Source organism: Pyxicephalus adspersus, chromosome 7 (genome assembly GCF_032062135.1).
Source record: "Pyxicephalus adspersus chromosome 7, UCB_Pads_2.0, whole genome shotgun sequence".
Classification (NCBI taxonomy): domain Eukaryota; kingdom Metazoa; phylum Chordata; class Amphibia; order Anura; family Pyxicephalidae; genus Pyxicephalus; species Pyxicephalus adspersus.
In genome coordinates, this window is record NC_092864.1 from 3874143 (window position 1) to 3889959 (window position 15817).

A 15817-nucleotide genomic window follows, 5' to 3' on the forward strand; every position below is an offset into this window, starting at 1 on the left:
AAAACGGAGCAGTTATTACCAGTACCAAAAGTACCATTTCTATGTTTGCAGATGACACCAAACTATGTAATGGATTTAAGTCCATACAAGATGTCTATAATCTACAAGCAGACCTGGATGTACTGTGTGATTGGGCAGCCAAGTGGCAAATGAAAATGGAAAAGAATCCGGGGGTTCTGGTAGATCATATACTTCATAACAGCATGCAATGCCAAGCTGCAATATCTAAAGCTAGTAAAGTACTTTCTTGTAATAAAAGAGGAATAGACTGCAGAGATGGAGACATAATCCTGCCCCTGTACAAAGCATTGGTCAGACCACATCTGGAATATGCAGTCCAGTTTTGGGCACCAGTTCACAAAAAGGACATTGTGGAATTGGAGAGAGTGCAGAGAAGGACAACTAAACTAATAAAAGGAATGGAGGAGCTCAGCTATGAGGAGAGATTGGCTGAACTGAATCTATTCTCCCTTGAGAAGAGACATATAAGGGGGATATGATCACCCTGTATAAATATATAAATGGTCCATATAGAGAACCCTTACCAATTATTCTCTTTGAGATCATTACAAAGCACAAGAGGGCACTTTTTGCATTTGGGGGAAAAGAAGTTTAATCTTCGGATAAGGAAAGGATTCTTCACTGTAAGGTCTGTGAAAATGTGGAATCGGCTCCCTCAGGAAGAAGTTTCAGCAACTACTATAGCTTGCTTTAAGAAAAAGCTGCATAATGTCTAGTAGAACAGAATATAACTGGGTATTAAGGCTTTAAAGTAAAAATAACAGAGACTGCTGATCCAGGGAACATCCGAATGCCTGAAGCAAATTGTACCAGGTGTTTTCTTTTTGCCTTCCTCTGGACCAACTATGTCTTATGGGGTTTATACCTGGGATATGTTTTTTTCCCTAGTGGTTGAACTTGATGGACTTATGTCTTTTTTCAACCTAGCCTAATATGTAACTATGTAACAACTAGACACTTCACTTATGTGGGCAGTCATGGAGCAGTATGAACTCAGCCTTATAGGTCCATGTTAACGTCAATAAGAAGCGCTCTCCTTTTACACCCTCGTCAGCTGATTCCACAATGATACCTACAGAACCTGCTTTATTAACCGCTTATACAATTAGAGCCCCCCAGACAGAGTGAAGAGGGTGTCAGCAGTAAGTTTGTGTTGAGGTCACTGATTATTTTGCCATTACTAACTGGTATGCGAGAGGGTACAGAGGGTATAGGTGGGTAGAGGAAACTTACACCCCTGCCCCGCTGGCCAACTCAGAAAACTGCCAAAAATATTCAGTTCAGATAAGGTCTGAGCAGTTTAAATGGCAGGAATTTAGAAGAAAAATGGTTCTGCAGAAACTGGCTTTCCAACTAGTAAGGTTCCCCTTAAATATGGATTCAGGACTTGGAGGGGGTTGTGGAATCAATGGATTCTAGACCATCCAGACCTTTCTGGTTCTTCAGGTAGTTTAAACAGGGTAAGATTAAAAAGCAGCTACTTCAATAATCCTGGTGGCATTGCCTGCTCCATTGAGGTGGCAATCATAAATGTGCCCAGAATCAAATCTTGGTGGAGGGGCAGGGCCTGGGCCTTATAAACATCTATGGGCCTCAGACAAAATGGAACAGGAAATGCCTCATCAACTAAACTCAACTTTTTTACCTAAGGGTAGACAACCCTTAAATATAAAGTAAAATATCATGAATTAATTTTTTTTAGTGCAGCACCCCTTTTTTTCCACTAAGGGGAAAAAGATGCAAATGTCATGCATGGGCAGGGAGATCGGCTCTATCTTTTTCCCTTTTGCAGCGGGCTACGTCACCCGATCTCACCCCTGCACAGATTTCCAGGATATGGGGGATGGATAGACAGGCAGGTTTGGTGGATGCACATGGTTCATATTTTGTAGAGACACTAAGGAAGTTTGTGCAGAGGGGTTCTCCGACTATTTTAAGCTATCTGTGACTCTGAATGCCTCACATACTCCTCTCAGGAGGGATATCTTTAAATGTAATTTTAAATTGTTAAATGACAGAGTGTAAAGTCGCGTACACACTTCCAATTATAGTCGTTGGAAAGGATCTTTCACGATCCTTTCTTTCAGACACAGGTATCAGTCCTGGACCCGTGTAGCAGTAAGTCAATGGTGGGAACTTGTTAAAAGCAGGACTGGTGGCCTTTTCAGATCCCTTGGTAAAAAGAAACAATGTGATAAACTTGGACTTGACCAGTATGTCTCTGGAAAAGGTAGTCCAAAGAGACCGCCGAGAGAAAACCAATATGACCTTTAGGCTTCTTTAACTCTGGAAAATGATTATGGAAAATACCAGAATTGCAAACAGGGCTCAGCAGGTAAGTCTGTGGTTGTTCTGATTGATAATACAGGTTCCCTGGTTAAGTCCAGGGCACAGATCTTGGATTTTGTCAGAACATATTATGCAGATCTCCTGGGAAGGAAACCAACAAATCACCAGGGCCAGATGGAATTAGAGTCAGGTTTTATGAATGTCACCAATCCAGCCTGGCTCTTGGGAAATTATTATTTAGGAGATTATTTGAAAATTTGATGATTTTTAGGTGATATTCATATAAAAATATAAAAAATTTGAAAAGGTTCAATAGCTTTCAATCACTACTGTATGTTTGACATTCTTCTTTAAAGTTCATCCAACGTAAGTTTTTTTATGGGGTGATAGTATCTTCAAAGTTACTTTTATCACTGTATAGATCACATGTTCACATTAAATAGGAGGAATCATCATAATAAACGCACAAACAGAATCTAAAGACTTTTCATGTATCCTATTAAATTGCATATAAACCAATATTTTTTTTCCTTTGACTCTGCACAAAATCTTGGTTTATGCTAGGTCATACCAATAGAAAGAAGTGCCCTGTGTCCTCATGTAAAATGTCTTACAAGCTCTTGCTGTGCAATTTATTGTTAAGGAGTTTGTTACACACTTAACATAAGGACACAGCGCCATCTAGAGCAAGTTCATTTGATCTTTACAGAAGTGACCCATCAGAAATCATCATAACCAACTTAAAGGTACAAAATACTTTAACCTTTTAGACGGGTAAAAAAAAAGATAAAGGAAGCCCATGTGATCTTAATTGTTTTCCCTTTAATTGGTTAGTTTTGTAATAATTAACCATGGATGTATTTATTCATTTTATTTCTATTGATTATTGTTCTGAATGTGATGGCCACATTTCATTCCCTAAGTTTTTACTTGAGTTGAAGCAGATTACTTGTATTTTCAGGTAAAACAAATGTGACCCATCATTAGTTGGGGGGAGCAGTAGAGGGACAGCAAACTGACACATGGCCATTTTGGTCACAATCTCTTGTTGTAGAAAACTGTCTGAACAATGCAGGAGAACACACAGGACATCCAGGGGGTGGATAGTACTTGAGGTATCATGCTCAACTTTAAGTATATCAAACATATCATCATCATCATCATCAACATTTTCATCATCATCACCATCATCATCATCATTTAATTCTTCACTACTTTGATCTCTTTTGAGTTGGGTGTTTCTTGAGGTCCTGTTTAAAGCCATGAGGTTTCCCAAGAAGTGCCATGGAATTTCTTATATATTATATATATAATATTCTGAAACTCAACTTCTTTCAGACTTTCTGATCCAATGCTCAGGACATCACTTAGGGTCACTTTGGAAGTTAAATGATTTTTCATATCCAGCTGTTCTACAAGTTCCTGAAATGTGTTTTTCTTCTCTGTAAATGATAAAAAACAGCAGGTCGGCAAACTCCGCCCTTTAGGCCAGATACGGCCTAGCCGGTATTTTGTTCTGGCCTAATGCCTCCTGGCCGATCCAGGCCTAACGACCCCTGGCCGCCAGGGAAGGCAAATTCTGCCCCCCCCCCCCCCCCCAATGCATACAGAGGAGAGGGATTTCCCTTCAGGGGGCATTCCTGGTGGGGGCGGAGCCATTAGGGCAGGACTCCAGAGAGAGTCCAGCCTAGTGTGCTCCTGCCCACCCCTGAAAAGGCCTAGTGGACACAAAAGTTTGCTTACCTCTGATCTATATATTCTATAATCCTTTTAAGGGGTGGTGGATAACATAGCAAAATTCACCGGAACATCCATTATTCATCATAGTTCACAAGAACTGAACAATGCTGATATTCACTTAAAATTGGTGCAGCTTCATAGCCTTTCCTCTAATGTAAACATTGTCTGTGAGCCCATTGTGAACCCTACACAACAGTGTTCCAGTTGTCTGGTGGTTATCAATATCAGGCAATGCTGCCCCTGACAACTACCAGCCAGTGGCAATGTTGCCAGTACTTTAACAATAGGCCCACAGTCAATATTTACCTTACAACTAGCATGTAAGCCCATTAGGTACACATGGGGTAGCATTACTGTTGATTGATGGTTGTCCAGGAAAGAAGTGGCTCGCTATATATATATAGAGTGTTCCAATGGACAACTAATTCAACACGGCAAAATCTGATTTATTATTATCACTTTCTTCAGTGAAGCTGGGTGATCCAGCAAACCTGGAATGTATTTTTTGAAAGTAATTTGCTATTTGTTAGCACATGTTTAGAATCCAAGACAAGATGCATTCCAGGTTTGCTAGATCACCCAGCTTCACTGATGAAAGTGTATCCTCTCTAGCCATGGAGAGCTTTAATAAATCAAGCCCCTTGAGTCCTAAAATTAAAATGTACTGACCAGAGCCAAGCAATGGGAGGTGTAGGCGGAGGAAAGGAGGGGTGAGTGGATAGGTTTAAAAGTAATAGTAATAGTTCATATTAGGAATAACAGAAAACAACAAAAAATCCATGCCGATATGTTCTGGTCAAATCAAAACAAATGTCCGCAATGCTAAAACTAAGGTTCCAGTGTGGCACAGGCAGCCAATTTATGCAATAGCTGAATAGATGTAAAACAAAAGAAAATATTACACAAAACTAGTACATGTTCACTGATGTAACTTAAATGATAAAATATACATTCCACTATACATATTTATTCCAAATAAACATTCCGCTCAGGTATGCCTTGGAAGATGGCAAGCATATTAATGGCCAATCAGGAGTTAGATGGACCTATGTAATACTGTAGGTATTATGGTCAAAAGCAAGGTCATCAACTCTCGCAGTATTAGTCTCTAGGAGATATCGTATTTCTGAATCCCGAGCAGCAGTGTGTTAAACGTCATGAGTAACAATATTCACAATAACTACCAGGATTTCAATTCCCATGAGGTTAGCTTTACAAGAACACTTTTCAGGCAGTTCATCATTTCCGAAGCAACTAAGTTCCTGATAATGAAAATATATTTTTTCATGTTTCACTGCACTCCACAAACTTTCTATCCATTTTATCAATTCAGTGATTGGGTTTTCATTAATTTGAGCAAGTACTGCTTTAGTTTTTGGACATTTTCACTGTAACCAGAGTTCACTGGAGCCATTGGTGGGACCCCCTGCCACAGACCAGGAATATACCAGCTGTGCTTGTCCAAATCATAGTCCAACACATCATTAAATGATATGATTTCACCTTTTTTCTCCATTTCAGCAGCCACTGGTCATTTCGTCCAGCTGTTCCAGAAGCTTCTTTCTGTCCCTCAAATTCTTCTCATGAGCAGACACATCACTCACATTTTGATGTACAAACTGAAGGTTGGGTTTTTTCCTTACTTCTTTCATCCGAAGAAAAGCATGGACCACAACCTGTAAAATATCCTTCATTTCTGTTGTGTTTTCCATGGTTATATTAATGAGGATGATATCACTCAGTCCTACTACAAGCGTGGCCAGCTCATTGTCATGTTCATAACTGTCCTCCAACGATGCCAACTCTGGAGCTTTCAGTCCATCAGAATCAATCAATAGGATGAAGTGACAGCCCAACTCTTCCTGGAAGTTCTTTTTTACATTTAGAAGAGTCATGAAGGCTCCTCCTCTGCAACTTCCGTTACCCGTGGGCAACTGCAATCCGAACATAGTGTTCAGAAGGGTGGATTTCCCTGTGTTCTTCATTCCTAACACCGATAATACTCTTATTTTACAAATTGTACCATTCTGTCCAATTCTGATGTCCAGCTCAGTCAGGACATCAGTTATCCATCTCATAGGGATATTTAAGACATCTCCATCAAGCAGTTCCAATGGAAATGCTTCCAACAGAAGATCTGCAGCAATCCCTGGCAGTCCTGTAAACTGTGTTCTGTTTGCTGTAATTATTTCTTCTTTAACCATAGAACATTCAGCCTCATAAAACTGCCCCAACTCACGTAGGAAATGTTCAATTCCTAAAGAACTGTCTGAGATTTGATGGTCCACTTGTGCCAGTTCTCCTGGATGATGTGATTTCCTTTGAAATCCATACCTGTGATTCTTTCTGCTAATCACATTAAGTTGTAATTGTAACCACTTTAAAAAATAACGTTTCTCTTCTTGGGACAGATGAGTGTTTGCATTAATAAACAACAATAAGGCATCGGGCAATTTGTGTTGATGTTGCGCCCTGTGTAATGAAATACGTTGCTGCTTAAGTTCGTCTTGATATTGTCGGGCATCTTTTTTACCTTGGTTTGCCTTTCTACAAAGCTCCTTTTCCACTTTAGACAGTTGATTCCACAGATCTCCCTGTAATATCAGCACATGTTTCTTATATTCTTCAACGTCTCCTATTACAGAAGTAATATTGCATGCAAATGCTCTTGCTTTCTGACACGCAGGTAAGTTCTCATCTACAATGATCTGAATTCCATAAGTTTGATTTTTTATACTTTCTAAAGTCATTTGTTGAGGTTCTGCACTTATTATTTTTTCAAAAATATTCTGAAACTTTTTTACAAATTCTGCCTCATTTAAATTGACTCCTTTGACTATAATCTGTCTCCTACTGAACTTCAGGATTTCCATTAGACGCTTTAAATAATGTTGTGTTTCTGGGCTACATTTTTTGTCTGGACCTGGAGTTATAATGAAATAATATTTGGTGCCTGTGTTTCTACAGGTTAATAATGATCTGAACTGATTTTCAGAAAGGCTCTCAAGAAAGATAAATACGGCTGATGATATTCGAGTCAGAAATGTGAACTGGTCCCAGTTGGACCCTAGGTCTCCACGTAAATTGGTGACTGCGATGGGTTTTGCAAAAACATCAGAATAACCACAAGGAAAATTCCAGGACATTTCCACCAGCCCATCTGATATTGTCCTTTTGACATTCCCTCCGTCCATATCATGGTGGATAAAGAAGCTGTGGTGTTGTTGGACTGGATTAAGAATCTGGTTCAGAGTTTTAGATTTGGATAATTTAGATTTTCCTAATCTGACAAAAGAGAAGACTGGCATGGAGATATCCACCACATTTTCTTCTCTGTACCCTTTAATATCTGCTAATGACCGAGGTCTCCACTTTTTTACAATGTCCCTCATTGCCCACAGCATGAGGGTGCAGCGTGACCCATCACCGGCAGGAAGCAGAAGAGGGACAGCAAACTGACACATGGCCATTTTGGTCAGAATTTATTGCTGTACAAAAGTGTCTGAACAATGAAGGAGAACACAGAGAACATCCAGTGGGTTGTTGGTATTTGATATGTCATCCTCATTTTTATACAGATCAAACTCATCATCATCGTCGTCATCATCAGAATCATTTAACTCAAGAGTGTTAGGATTTCTCTTAAATTGGGTGTTTCATGAAGCCCAGTTCAAAGCCATGAGGTTCCTCAAGAAGTTCTATGGAATATTATTAGCACTGCATGGCTCATCTGCTTTATGGTTTTCAGGTCCAATACTCAGGATATCATTTAGAGTCAATTTTGCAACCAGGTGAGTTGTCATATCTAATTGCTCTACAAGCTCCAGAAATGCTCCTTTGTTCTCTGAAATGAAAAAAAGACATATATGTTTTAACATTCATGAAAATAAAAATGAAATGTTAACATATACCTTAAACCATTGGGGTTAATTTTGGATAGTGTGTTGATGAATGTTTTAATTGCTGTCTGTGTCCCTGTTGGGAGATTTGCCTTATGTCCCAATGACCACTGGTAATGATATGGGAGTTATCAGCAAATCAAATATTTTCATTGTCACTGAAACGGGAATAGAGAGGGAATTTTCATCTGGAACCCTAAGACTATGTACACTCGCTTTTGGTATTGAAAACGATATTTCACAATCCTTTACAGCGACAAATGTCTGAAAGATAAATGCATGAGTGTTGTACAGCGCCGTTCTGTTCTATGGAGAGGGGAGAGAACGAGCAAGCTGCACCCCACTGTTCTCTTCCTCCTTCTCTTGCATTCTAGTCGTTCATCTTATGTCATTCATGGATCCGCCAAGACAGATCCACGAACAGGTGTATACGACGGCTCGTATTGGCTGAGAATCATCTGGCGTGAGCCTAACTCCGGTAACAACTAAGATGGGTGTAACCTTATTTTTTAGAAATTTTGCTTATTTTCTGTTGTGACTACAGGCTATTTGTCAAAGGGAAACTTTCCTACTTATCAAACATTGAAAAAGTCACATGCATAGCCTTGCTTTTAAAAATGAATATAAAGCAAAACAAAAAATCGAATTCTATTCAAAATAACAAAATCTTTTAAAGACACCTTAAAGTATAAGAAAACTTTCCAAATTAGGATTGTATTAAGGTTGAAATTATAAATTTACTTTTGTTATAATTGCAATAATTATTAGCAAATACTTAGTGATTCTGCCAGTTGCCTTGTCGATCTGTAGCAAACTGGCCATGGCAAACAAGGAGACAAAGCCGTGCCGGCGTTATCTGTTTTCATCCCTCAGCTTTCTAAATACAGCTGAATGTCACTGTATGACTGGAGCCAGATTTGTTGCTATCACACACTGGAAATTTATGGAAATGCCCTGCTTTAGTCAATTCAGTATACCCTCCTTGCTGTTACACCCAGCCCTACTTATTGTTACAGATGGGGGAAATATTTATCTGCTGTTCTGCACAGCAACCCGATGGCCAACCCTCTGCCAAAGGAGACAATTTCTGCAAAGGGATGGGCAGAGAGACCAACAGTCTCATGACCACAGAAATTGGTTAGAATATCACAAACATATTTGTAGTACGATAGTGGTCTGTGAATGCCCCATTGGGGAGATTCAACCTTTCTGGTCCTTATGACTCTTTTAGAGTAAATTGGGTGTTGGATAAGAATAAAAATATTTTCAGATATTTTAGCTCTTACTATGTTTATTAGTTTTTGTCTGTTCTTACATTAGAAAGATTGGCTATCACTTGCTACCCTGGCAAGGAAAGGGGCGTAAATTGTAAAAACATGGATATGGACATCAATGGAAGCCTGACACTGGGCCACTGACACCAGCTGGCCAATTCACTTTAAAAGAGAATAGAAACCATCCTTCTCCTGGGAAGGAAAATTGACTGATCAGGTGAATGGGAGTATGCTCTGAGACAACAGGGAGATGGGAGTAAGGCTCGAGTAAGGACCCAACAGTTAATTTACAGCCAATTGGAAACATTCCCCATAGTCTATAATTAAGTTTCTCCATTCTCTCCCCACTCCCGTGTGGAAGGAATCTCAACAGGGACACAAACATACATTTCTACAGTTAGATATTATTCCATAAAGTTTCAAAATTCTTGTCTGAGGTTAGGAATTAAGGTAAAAGAATTAAAATTAAACTCACCTTTCTGAAGAAAAGTATGTAAACCGGACAGGGCAGGAAACCTAAGAACCAAATTTTCCAAATGTTACAGAAATTTCTGTGATGCTGACTCTCCTTTTTGAAGTATGATATCGATCATCGTTTTAGTTCTCAAGTGTTGATCCTCTCCATGCTGGAGATCAATGTATTCCTCCAGAGATAGGAGATGAAGGGAGTTCAGCTCTTCACACAATCCATCCACGTTTTTCTTTAAAACTTCTTAAAGTTTGCGATGCTTCTCTGGCTGAAAACATGACGGGATTTCAATCTCTGTAATTGCACAAGACTACATCTATACAGAGAGATATATCTTGGTCAATCATTGAAATAGTCTATTTTTGTGTAACCTACTATGTGTTACAAAACCTACTATTTGTTGAGACAAAAGCTGTGGGGGGATTTGTGTAACAGGTAGGTGGGGGAAGAGCTCTGAAGGGATTTGTGTATCAGGTAGGTAGGTGGGGGATGAGCTGTGTAGGGATTCGTGTATTGGGTCTGTAGGTTGGAGAACAACTATGGAAGGATTTGTGTATCAGGTAGGTAGGTATGGGAGGAGCTGTGGAGGGATTTATGTATCAGGTAGGTAGGTGGGGCAAGAATTGTGGAGGGATTTGAAGGCAAATTGTATTTATAGGGATTTATAAAAAAAATCAACTAAATCAAACTAAATCTGCAGACTAATGTTATGTGTTTTTCATCAAACCATTTTCAATAGAAAATAATTAAAGTAGACCTATATTAAAAAACATGAAGTCACCAGAAGGTAGAGCTGATGGACTTTGCATGTCTTGTTTGTCAAAAAAAAATTCCTGGCTTCCGGTGGCTTTTAGCTCCACTGCCCATGGCAAATGGTCAACATCTGAAGAGGATCTTTGTGCAGCCAAGGACTTGACATGGAGACATGTGGAAGATGGCATTCTGCGACCTATCAATGGCAGGTTTATGGAACTGTCCACACTGCATGGCTCCTGTATACAAGTAAGCCTGTACCATAATCGGTATTCATGCTGTGCATACTTACTGATTATCACAGAAGTTCACTACCCATAGAGTGCAGTTCTGATTTAAAACCAACAGGAAACACAACAAAATGCATAAAATAAAACACTGACCCGTAGTTAAAGCGTCTTTAAATTTTAATTGGCAACTTATATGGCCTCACATTTTCTATAGACAACCAATTCTCACGTCATACGAGGGGGTGCTGAAAGGTTCCTGGCTTTGCCCCCTTCCAGATGAAATAGAAAAGTGAGTGCCGGGGCATATGCCTAATATCTTAGTATGTAACTGCAAATATCTGGTCTTTGTGATTCTGTTTTTCCTTTTAGTGAGAAGCTGTGATGGCGGAGGCACAAGCAAGTTTCACGTCGTTGGAGTTCCGGGCCGTCATGAAGTTTTTGTTTCTCCAGGAAAGGTCAGCAAAGAACATTCACACTGAGATGTCACAAACACTGGGGGAGAAGTGTCCTACAGCACTGTCACAACCCGGATATCTTGTTTCAAGATCAGGCATTTCACCACCGAAATAAGCCCCACAGTGCGCGCCCCTCAACCTCAACTGACCCGGCAACCTGTGATGTCCATGAGCTGATTATTGAGGTCCAGCGAATATCCCCAAAAAAGATTGCCCAGATACGTGACATCTCACGGGTGCGTGTTGGGTTTGTTATCACCACTATTCTAGACATGGCAAGCTTTCAGCGAAGTGGGTGCCGAAATGTTTAAACAGTGATCAGAAGAAGGAACGAGTTGAAGCATCCAAAGCTGTTTTTGCCCATTTTGAAGCTGCACAGGACTTTTTGGCTGGGTTAGTGACTAAGGAAGAAACCTGGCTTACATGATCCTGAAACAGAGGAACTGTCAAAGGAACGGGACCCCGTGGCCAAAGAAGTTCCGAACCCAGAAATCGTCCAAAAAAGTAATGGCGTCTGTTTTCTGGGACGAAGAGGGTATTGTGTGGGTGGACTACCTACCTCAGGGCTCTAGTATTACTGGACAGAATTATACTAACCTCCTGCACCAGCTGATGTAGGCAATTAGGACGAAATGTTGTGGAAAGTTGACCAAAGGGATCCTTTTTTTGCAGGACAATGCACCTGCCAAATTGAACACCCTGGGTTTCCAGGGCTTCAGACTATTATCTGTTCATGAATTCGAAGAAACACCTGAAGAGGCAACGTTTCAAGGACATTTCTGATGTCAAATATGCTTGCGGAGAGCTGGTTTGCGGTGCAACCGAAGGACTTTCATTTGAACAGTCTAGAAAAGCTGCAACTACCTGTACCAAGTGCATCAGTCTCAGGGAAACAATGCTGAATAAATGTGTTATTTCATAACTCTGGCTCTCTTCTTTCTGGGCAAAACCAGGAACTTCTCAGCACCCCCTCGTACATCTTAATTTTGAATAAAATGTTTATTTGTGGCAAACAGTTCTTCAGTTCGAAGTCGTATATAAATAATAACTAGACTTCCCAAAACAGGTTCTCAGTGCATTTTGCTGATTTAATAAAAAATGCTACCTCAGGATAAAAAAGGCACTACAAACAAGATCCCAAATGTTGTATATACATGATTCAAATTAAAAAAATGTAAAAGTTTGAAATATAGATTTTCTATACAGGTAGTCCTTGAGTTCCATAGAAAAAAGGGACTGTAGGTTTGTTCTTAAATTGAATTTGTATGTAAGTCGGAACAGGTACATTATTTTAATAAATTAAATTAGGACAGATATATGTCAACATATTTTTAGGCAGTGTGGTGTCAGTTACTGTATAAAATCCTCATTGTGAGTGGATCACAAACAAAACAAAAAAAAAAGTAAAAAATTTATGGAGCCTAGGCATTCACTTCACACACATAACTTCTGGAGCAAGCTGTGCTTTGATATGCAAAAGGAAACAAGTGCAGAGTTTGTCTTCGTCATTAAACTGTAACAAGAAGCTGCAGAAAAAGCTCAGTCTCTAAGATCACCCCCAACCTCAGCTGTGTTTAGCAAAATATTTCTTCTGCAAGTCACGCAAACTACCCCCCCATCAAGTCTCCGTCCTGCACACGAGCAAGCAGGGAAGCCTTGTTCGTATCTAGGAGTTGTACATATGTCGGATGTTTAACTCAGGGACTACATGTATGTGTATTTAAAGTGTATAACACTTAAAATATTATCACATCCCATCATTTAAAGAACCCTTGAGAGTCATGAAAACCCCTTGGGGTCAGAAGGCCCCCCATATATTGTGTGCTGCTTCCCCACATTTTTAGATTTTAAGGGCAGGGTCCTCTCCTCCTCCTGTCTCACTGTCTGTATCTGTCTATCATTTGCAACTCCTATTTAATGTACAGCGCTGCATAACATGTTGGTGCTATAAATTTACTGTTTATTAATAATAATAATATAATACTCAAGCACAATGACCACAATGGGTAATTACCCATTAAAAGGAGTTAGGTATTAAATATTTATTTTATTTAATGCAAATAAATAACTTAGCCTGGGGTCTAATAGATCATTATAAAACCACACTTGATTATTTGTCAATGGCTGGTAAGTATTGGCTTAAAATACTAAACACTCAATACTGTCCAAGTATGATTCAGAAAAAAATCATATGACAGGATTTATACCCTCCACACCATGTAGTATGTTTTAAATTGTTGGGCTTGTTTGAAGACAAATAGAAAAATCCAAAGAAAGAAAAAATCTTTATTAGTCTTTATTTTTCTTTCTGCTGCACATTGAGTGCAAACCGATTCTTGCAAGAACAGTCGTCCTCAGCTGCATTCTTCTGTGATTGGCTGAACAAATGTAAACAGTGATACCAGAACTTACATCATCATTATTTACAGTCATTCAACCAATAACAATAGAGGTCAGCCAAGGACAGGTGTTCTTGGCTAATGCCTTGTGGGTTCAGTTCTACACAATTGCACAGCAGTGAGCAACCAATGCAGGAAGGGAGCAGCAATGACATACTTACAAGTTTCATTTCATTATACACTTGTTTGTGTTTTATTTTGTCAAACCAAATAAGGGCCTTGGACATACTTGGTATAACCTAAGGTATTTTCCATCCAAGACAATGTATAGAGTTAAAACTTTTGTGAAATAGATAAGTTCCTGTTCTGTGCACAATAGGTGGCATAAGCAAATACTATAGTGCCAAACAGCAAAAATAGTGCTTGCTCATCAGTAAAAATGTAAATAACATAGATAAAATGTGTCAATCTGTGGTGCCAGGGGAATCCAATGAAGCCAAGCTGTGTAATGGTTACTGATTTTAAATAAAAGTCCTATTTAGGTGAAACTTTAGCAACCTCCCCACGACACCCAATATTAATAATTACCATTGCCCTACTCATAGGGCAATGACAGACTAATACAGACAGTGATACAGGGTCCTCTCCTCCTGTATCACTGTCTGTATTAGTCTGTCATTTGCAATCCCTATTTAATGTACAGCGCTGCATAATATGTTGGCGCCTTTACCAACATGTTTCACCACCAAGACACTCGCTGTCACTCATCTTCCCAGTAACATTTGTAATGTGAACAAAAATTACAAATGTTACTGGGAAGATGCGTGGTAGCAAGGTGGAAGGTTTGGTTCAGTGCAGAGCTTGCCATATGTATGCACAAATGGAGCTCCTAGGTGAATACCGCTGTGACAGATGTGAGCAAGTCGCCTTTCTGGTATCATTGGAGAGCTGGAGAAACGCATTGCAACATTGAAATCACTGGATCACCTTGAGGGATCTCCTGCTCACTGAGCTGGCAGCTAATGGCTTAGATGTGGAGGGTGGAAAGGTTAATCAGGATGAGCATGTAGGTAGTTGGGGTAATGTAACTAGAGGGAGGGTGGTAGGGACCCCCAGAAATAGAAGGCCAGCCCTGGGTTTGAGTACCCCAACATGTTTGCAAAGTTATGTGAAGATGTGCAGGTGGCAGACCCAGTGGTGGCAACTCTAGATGTTACTTATAGTATCAATTAGATGTATATATTCAGTATGTGTGTATGTGCAACATACATATATATGGCATAAAACACTGCACATCACTTGTTGAAACAATGTAAATACCATATCTTAATTGAGTATATTGGAAGGTGACTGGCTATGTTTGGAATGATATGTTTTGTAAAAGGTGACTGACTTTGAAGGGATAGACTATCACTGGTGGTTGAGTGTATTTAAGATATTATATTAAATAAGGCTACTTCCATTTGGATGTTTGAAAATGAGTGTTAGGGATCACCTTATCCTAGGAACATGATTTGAGTGGCTGCTTACACACTATTAGGATAGAACGAATGAACATTATATTATAGCTACAGTAATAGGTAGGTGCTTAAGGCCAGGGATATTATATATCATATATTATATATCAAATAAGTAGAAATGCTGCCAATGGTATCCTTAAAGGTTGTAGGTACAATGCAGATCGGTAGGTAAAAAGAAATATACCGGTATATGATTGCAGCAGAGTTTGATGTTTGCAGTACCTGTTAGGGATTTTAGCTTGTTGTTAGTGATTGTTCAAAAGAAAACCATGAAAATATATATAATTTTTATTCCAAGATTTTTATACAACCCCCTCCCCCTACTCTCCCTTCCAAAAACTAAAAAATGAAGGATCACCTTCATCATTTGAAAACTTTAAAGAATATACCAAAAGATGTAAAAAGGAGATAAAATGTGCAAAACTTCAAAATGAAAGACAGATTGCAAAGCAAAGAGCTGAGCTCAGTTATTTCAAAGCTATCATTTCTAATGTTTAGAGACTCTTCAGTCACTGGCAAGGTACCGATGGATTGGTGTAAGGTCAATGTGGTTCCTATCTTCAAAAAGGGAGTAAAGTCATTACCAGGTAATTACAGACCCGTTAGTTTAACGTCCATAGTTGGAAAGGTCTTAGAGAGTTTAATAAAGAACCACATAGAGGAGTTTCTGCTAGAAAATAATATTATAAGTGATAGTCATCATGGCTTCAAGAAAGGCCAAAGTTATCAAACAAATTTCCTCTCTTTTTATGAGGAAGTAAGTAAACAGGTACACAGTGAAGTGGCAGTTGATATAGTGTACTTAGACTTTGCTAAAGCATTTGACAC

At 39.3% G+C, this 15817-nt stretch overlaps 1 protein-coding gene across 1 annotated transcript; it reads right to left on the reverse strand.

Moving 5' to 3' along the window:
- Positions 1 to 4651: 4651 nt before the first annotated feature.
- On the reverse strand, positions 4652 to 9956 carry LOC140334833 (up-regulator of cell proliferation-like). The gene is made up of 2 exons (XM_072417080.1): positions 9699 to 9956; positions 4652 to 7894 (listed from the first exon to the last, which is right to left on the reverse strand). The coding sequence occupies exon 2, from the start codon at positions 7518 to 7520 to the stop codon at positions 5568 to 5570; it is 1953 nt and encodes a 650-aa protein (XP_072273181.1). The 5' UTR covers positions 7521 to 7894; positions 9699 to 9956; the 3' UTR covers positions 4652 to 5567.
- Positions 9957 to 15817: the final 5861 nt, after the last annotated feature.

Bases quoted from the DNA above. Each gene is read 5' to 3' on its own strand.
- LOC140334833 (XM_072417080.1), bottom strand. From the start codon at position 7,520: ATGGCCATGTGTCAGTTTGCTGTCCCTCTTCTGCTTCCTGCCGGTGAT.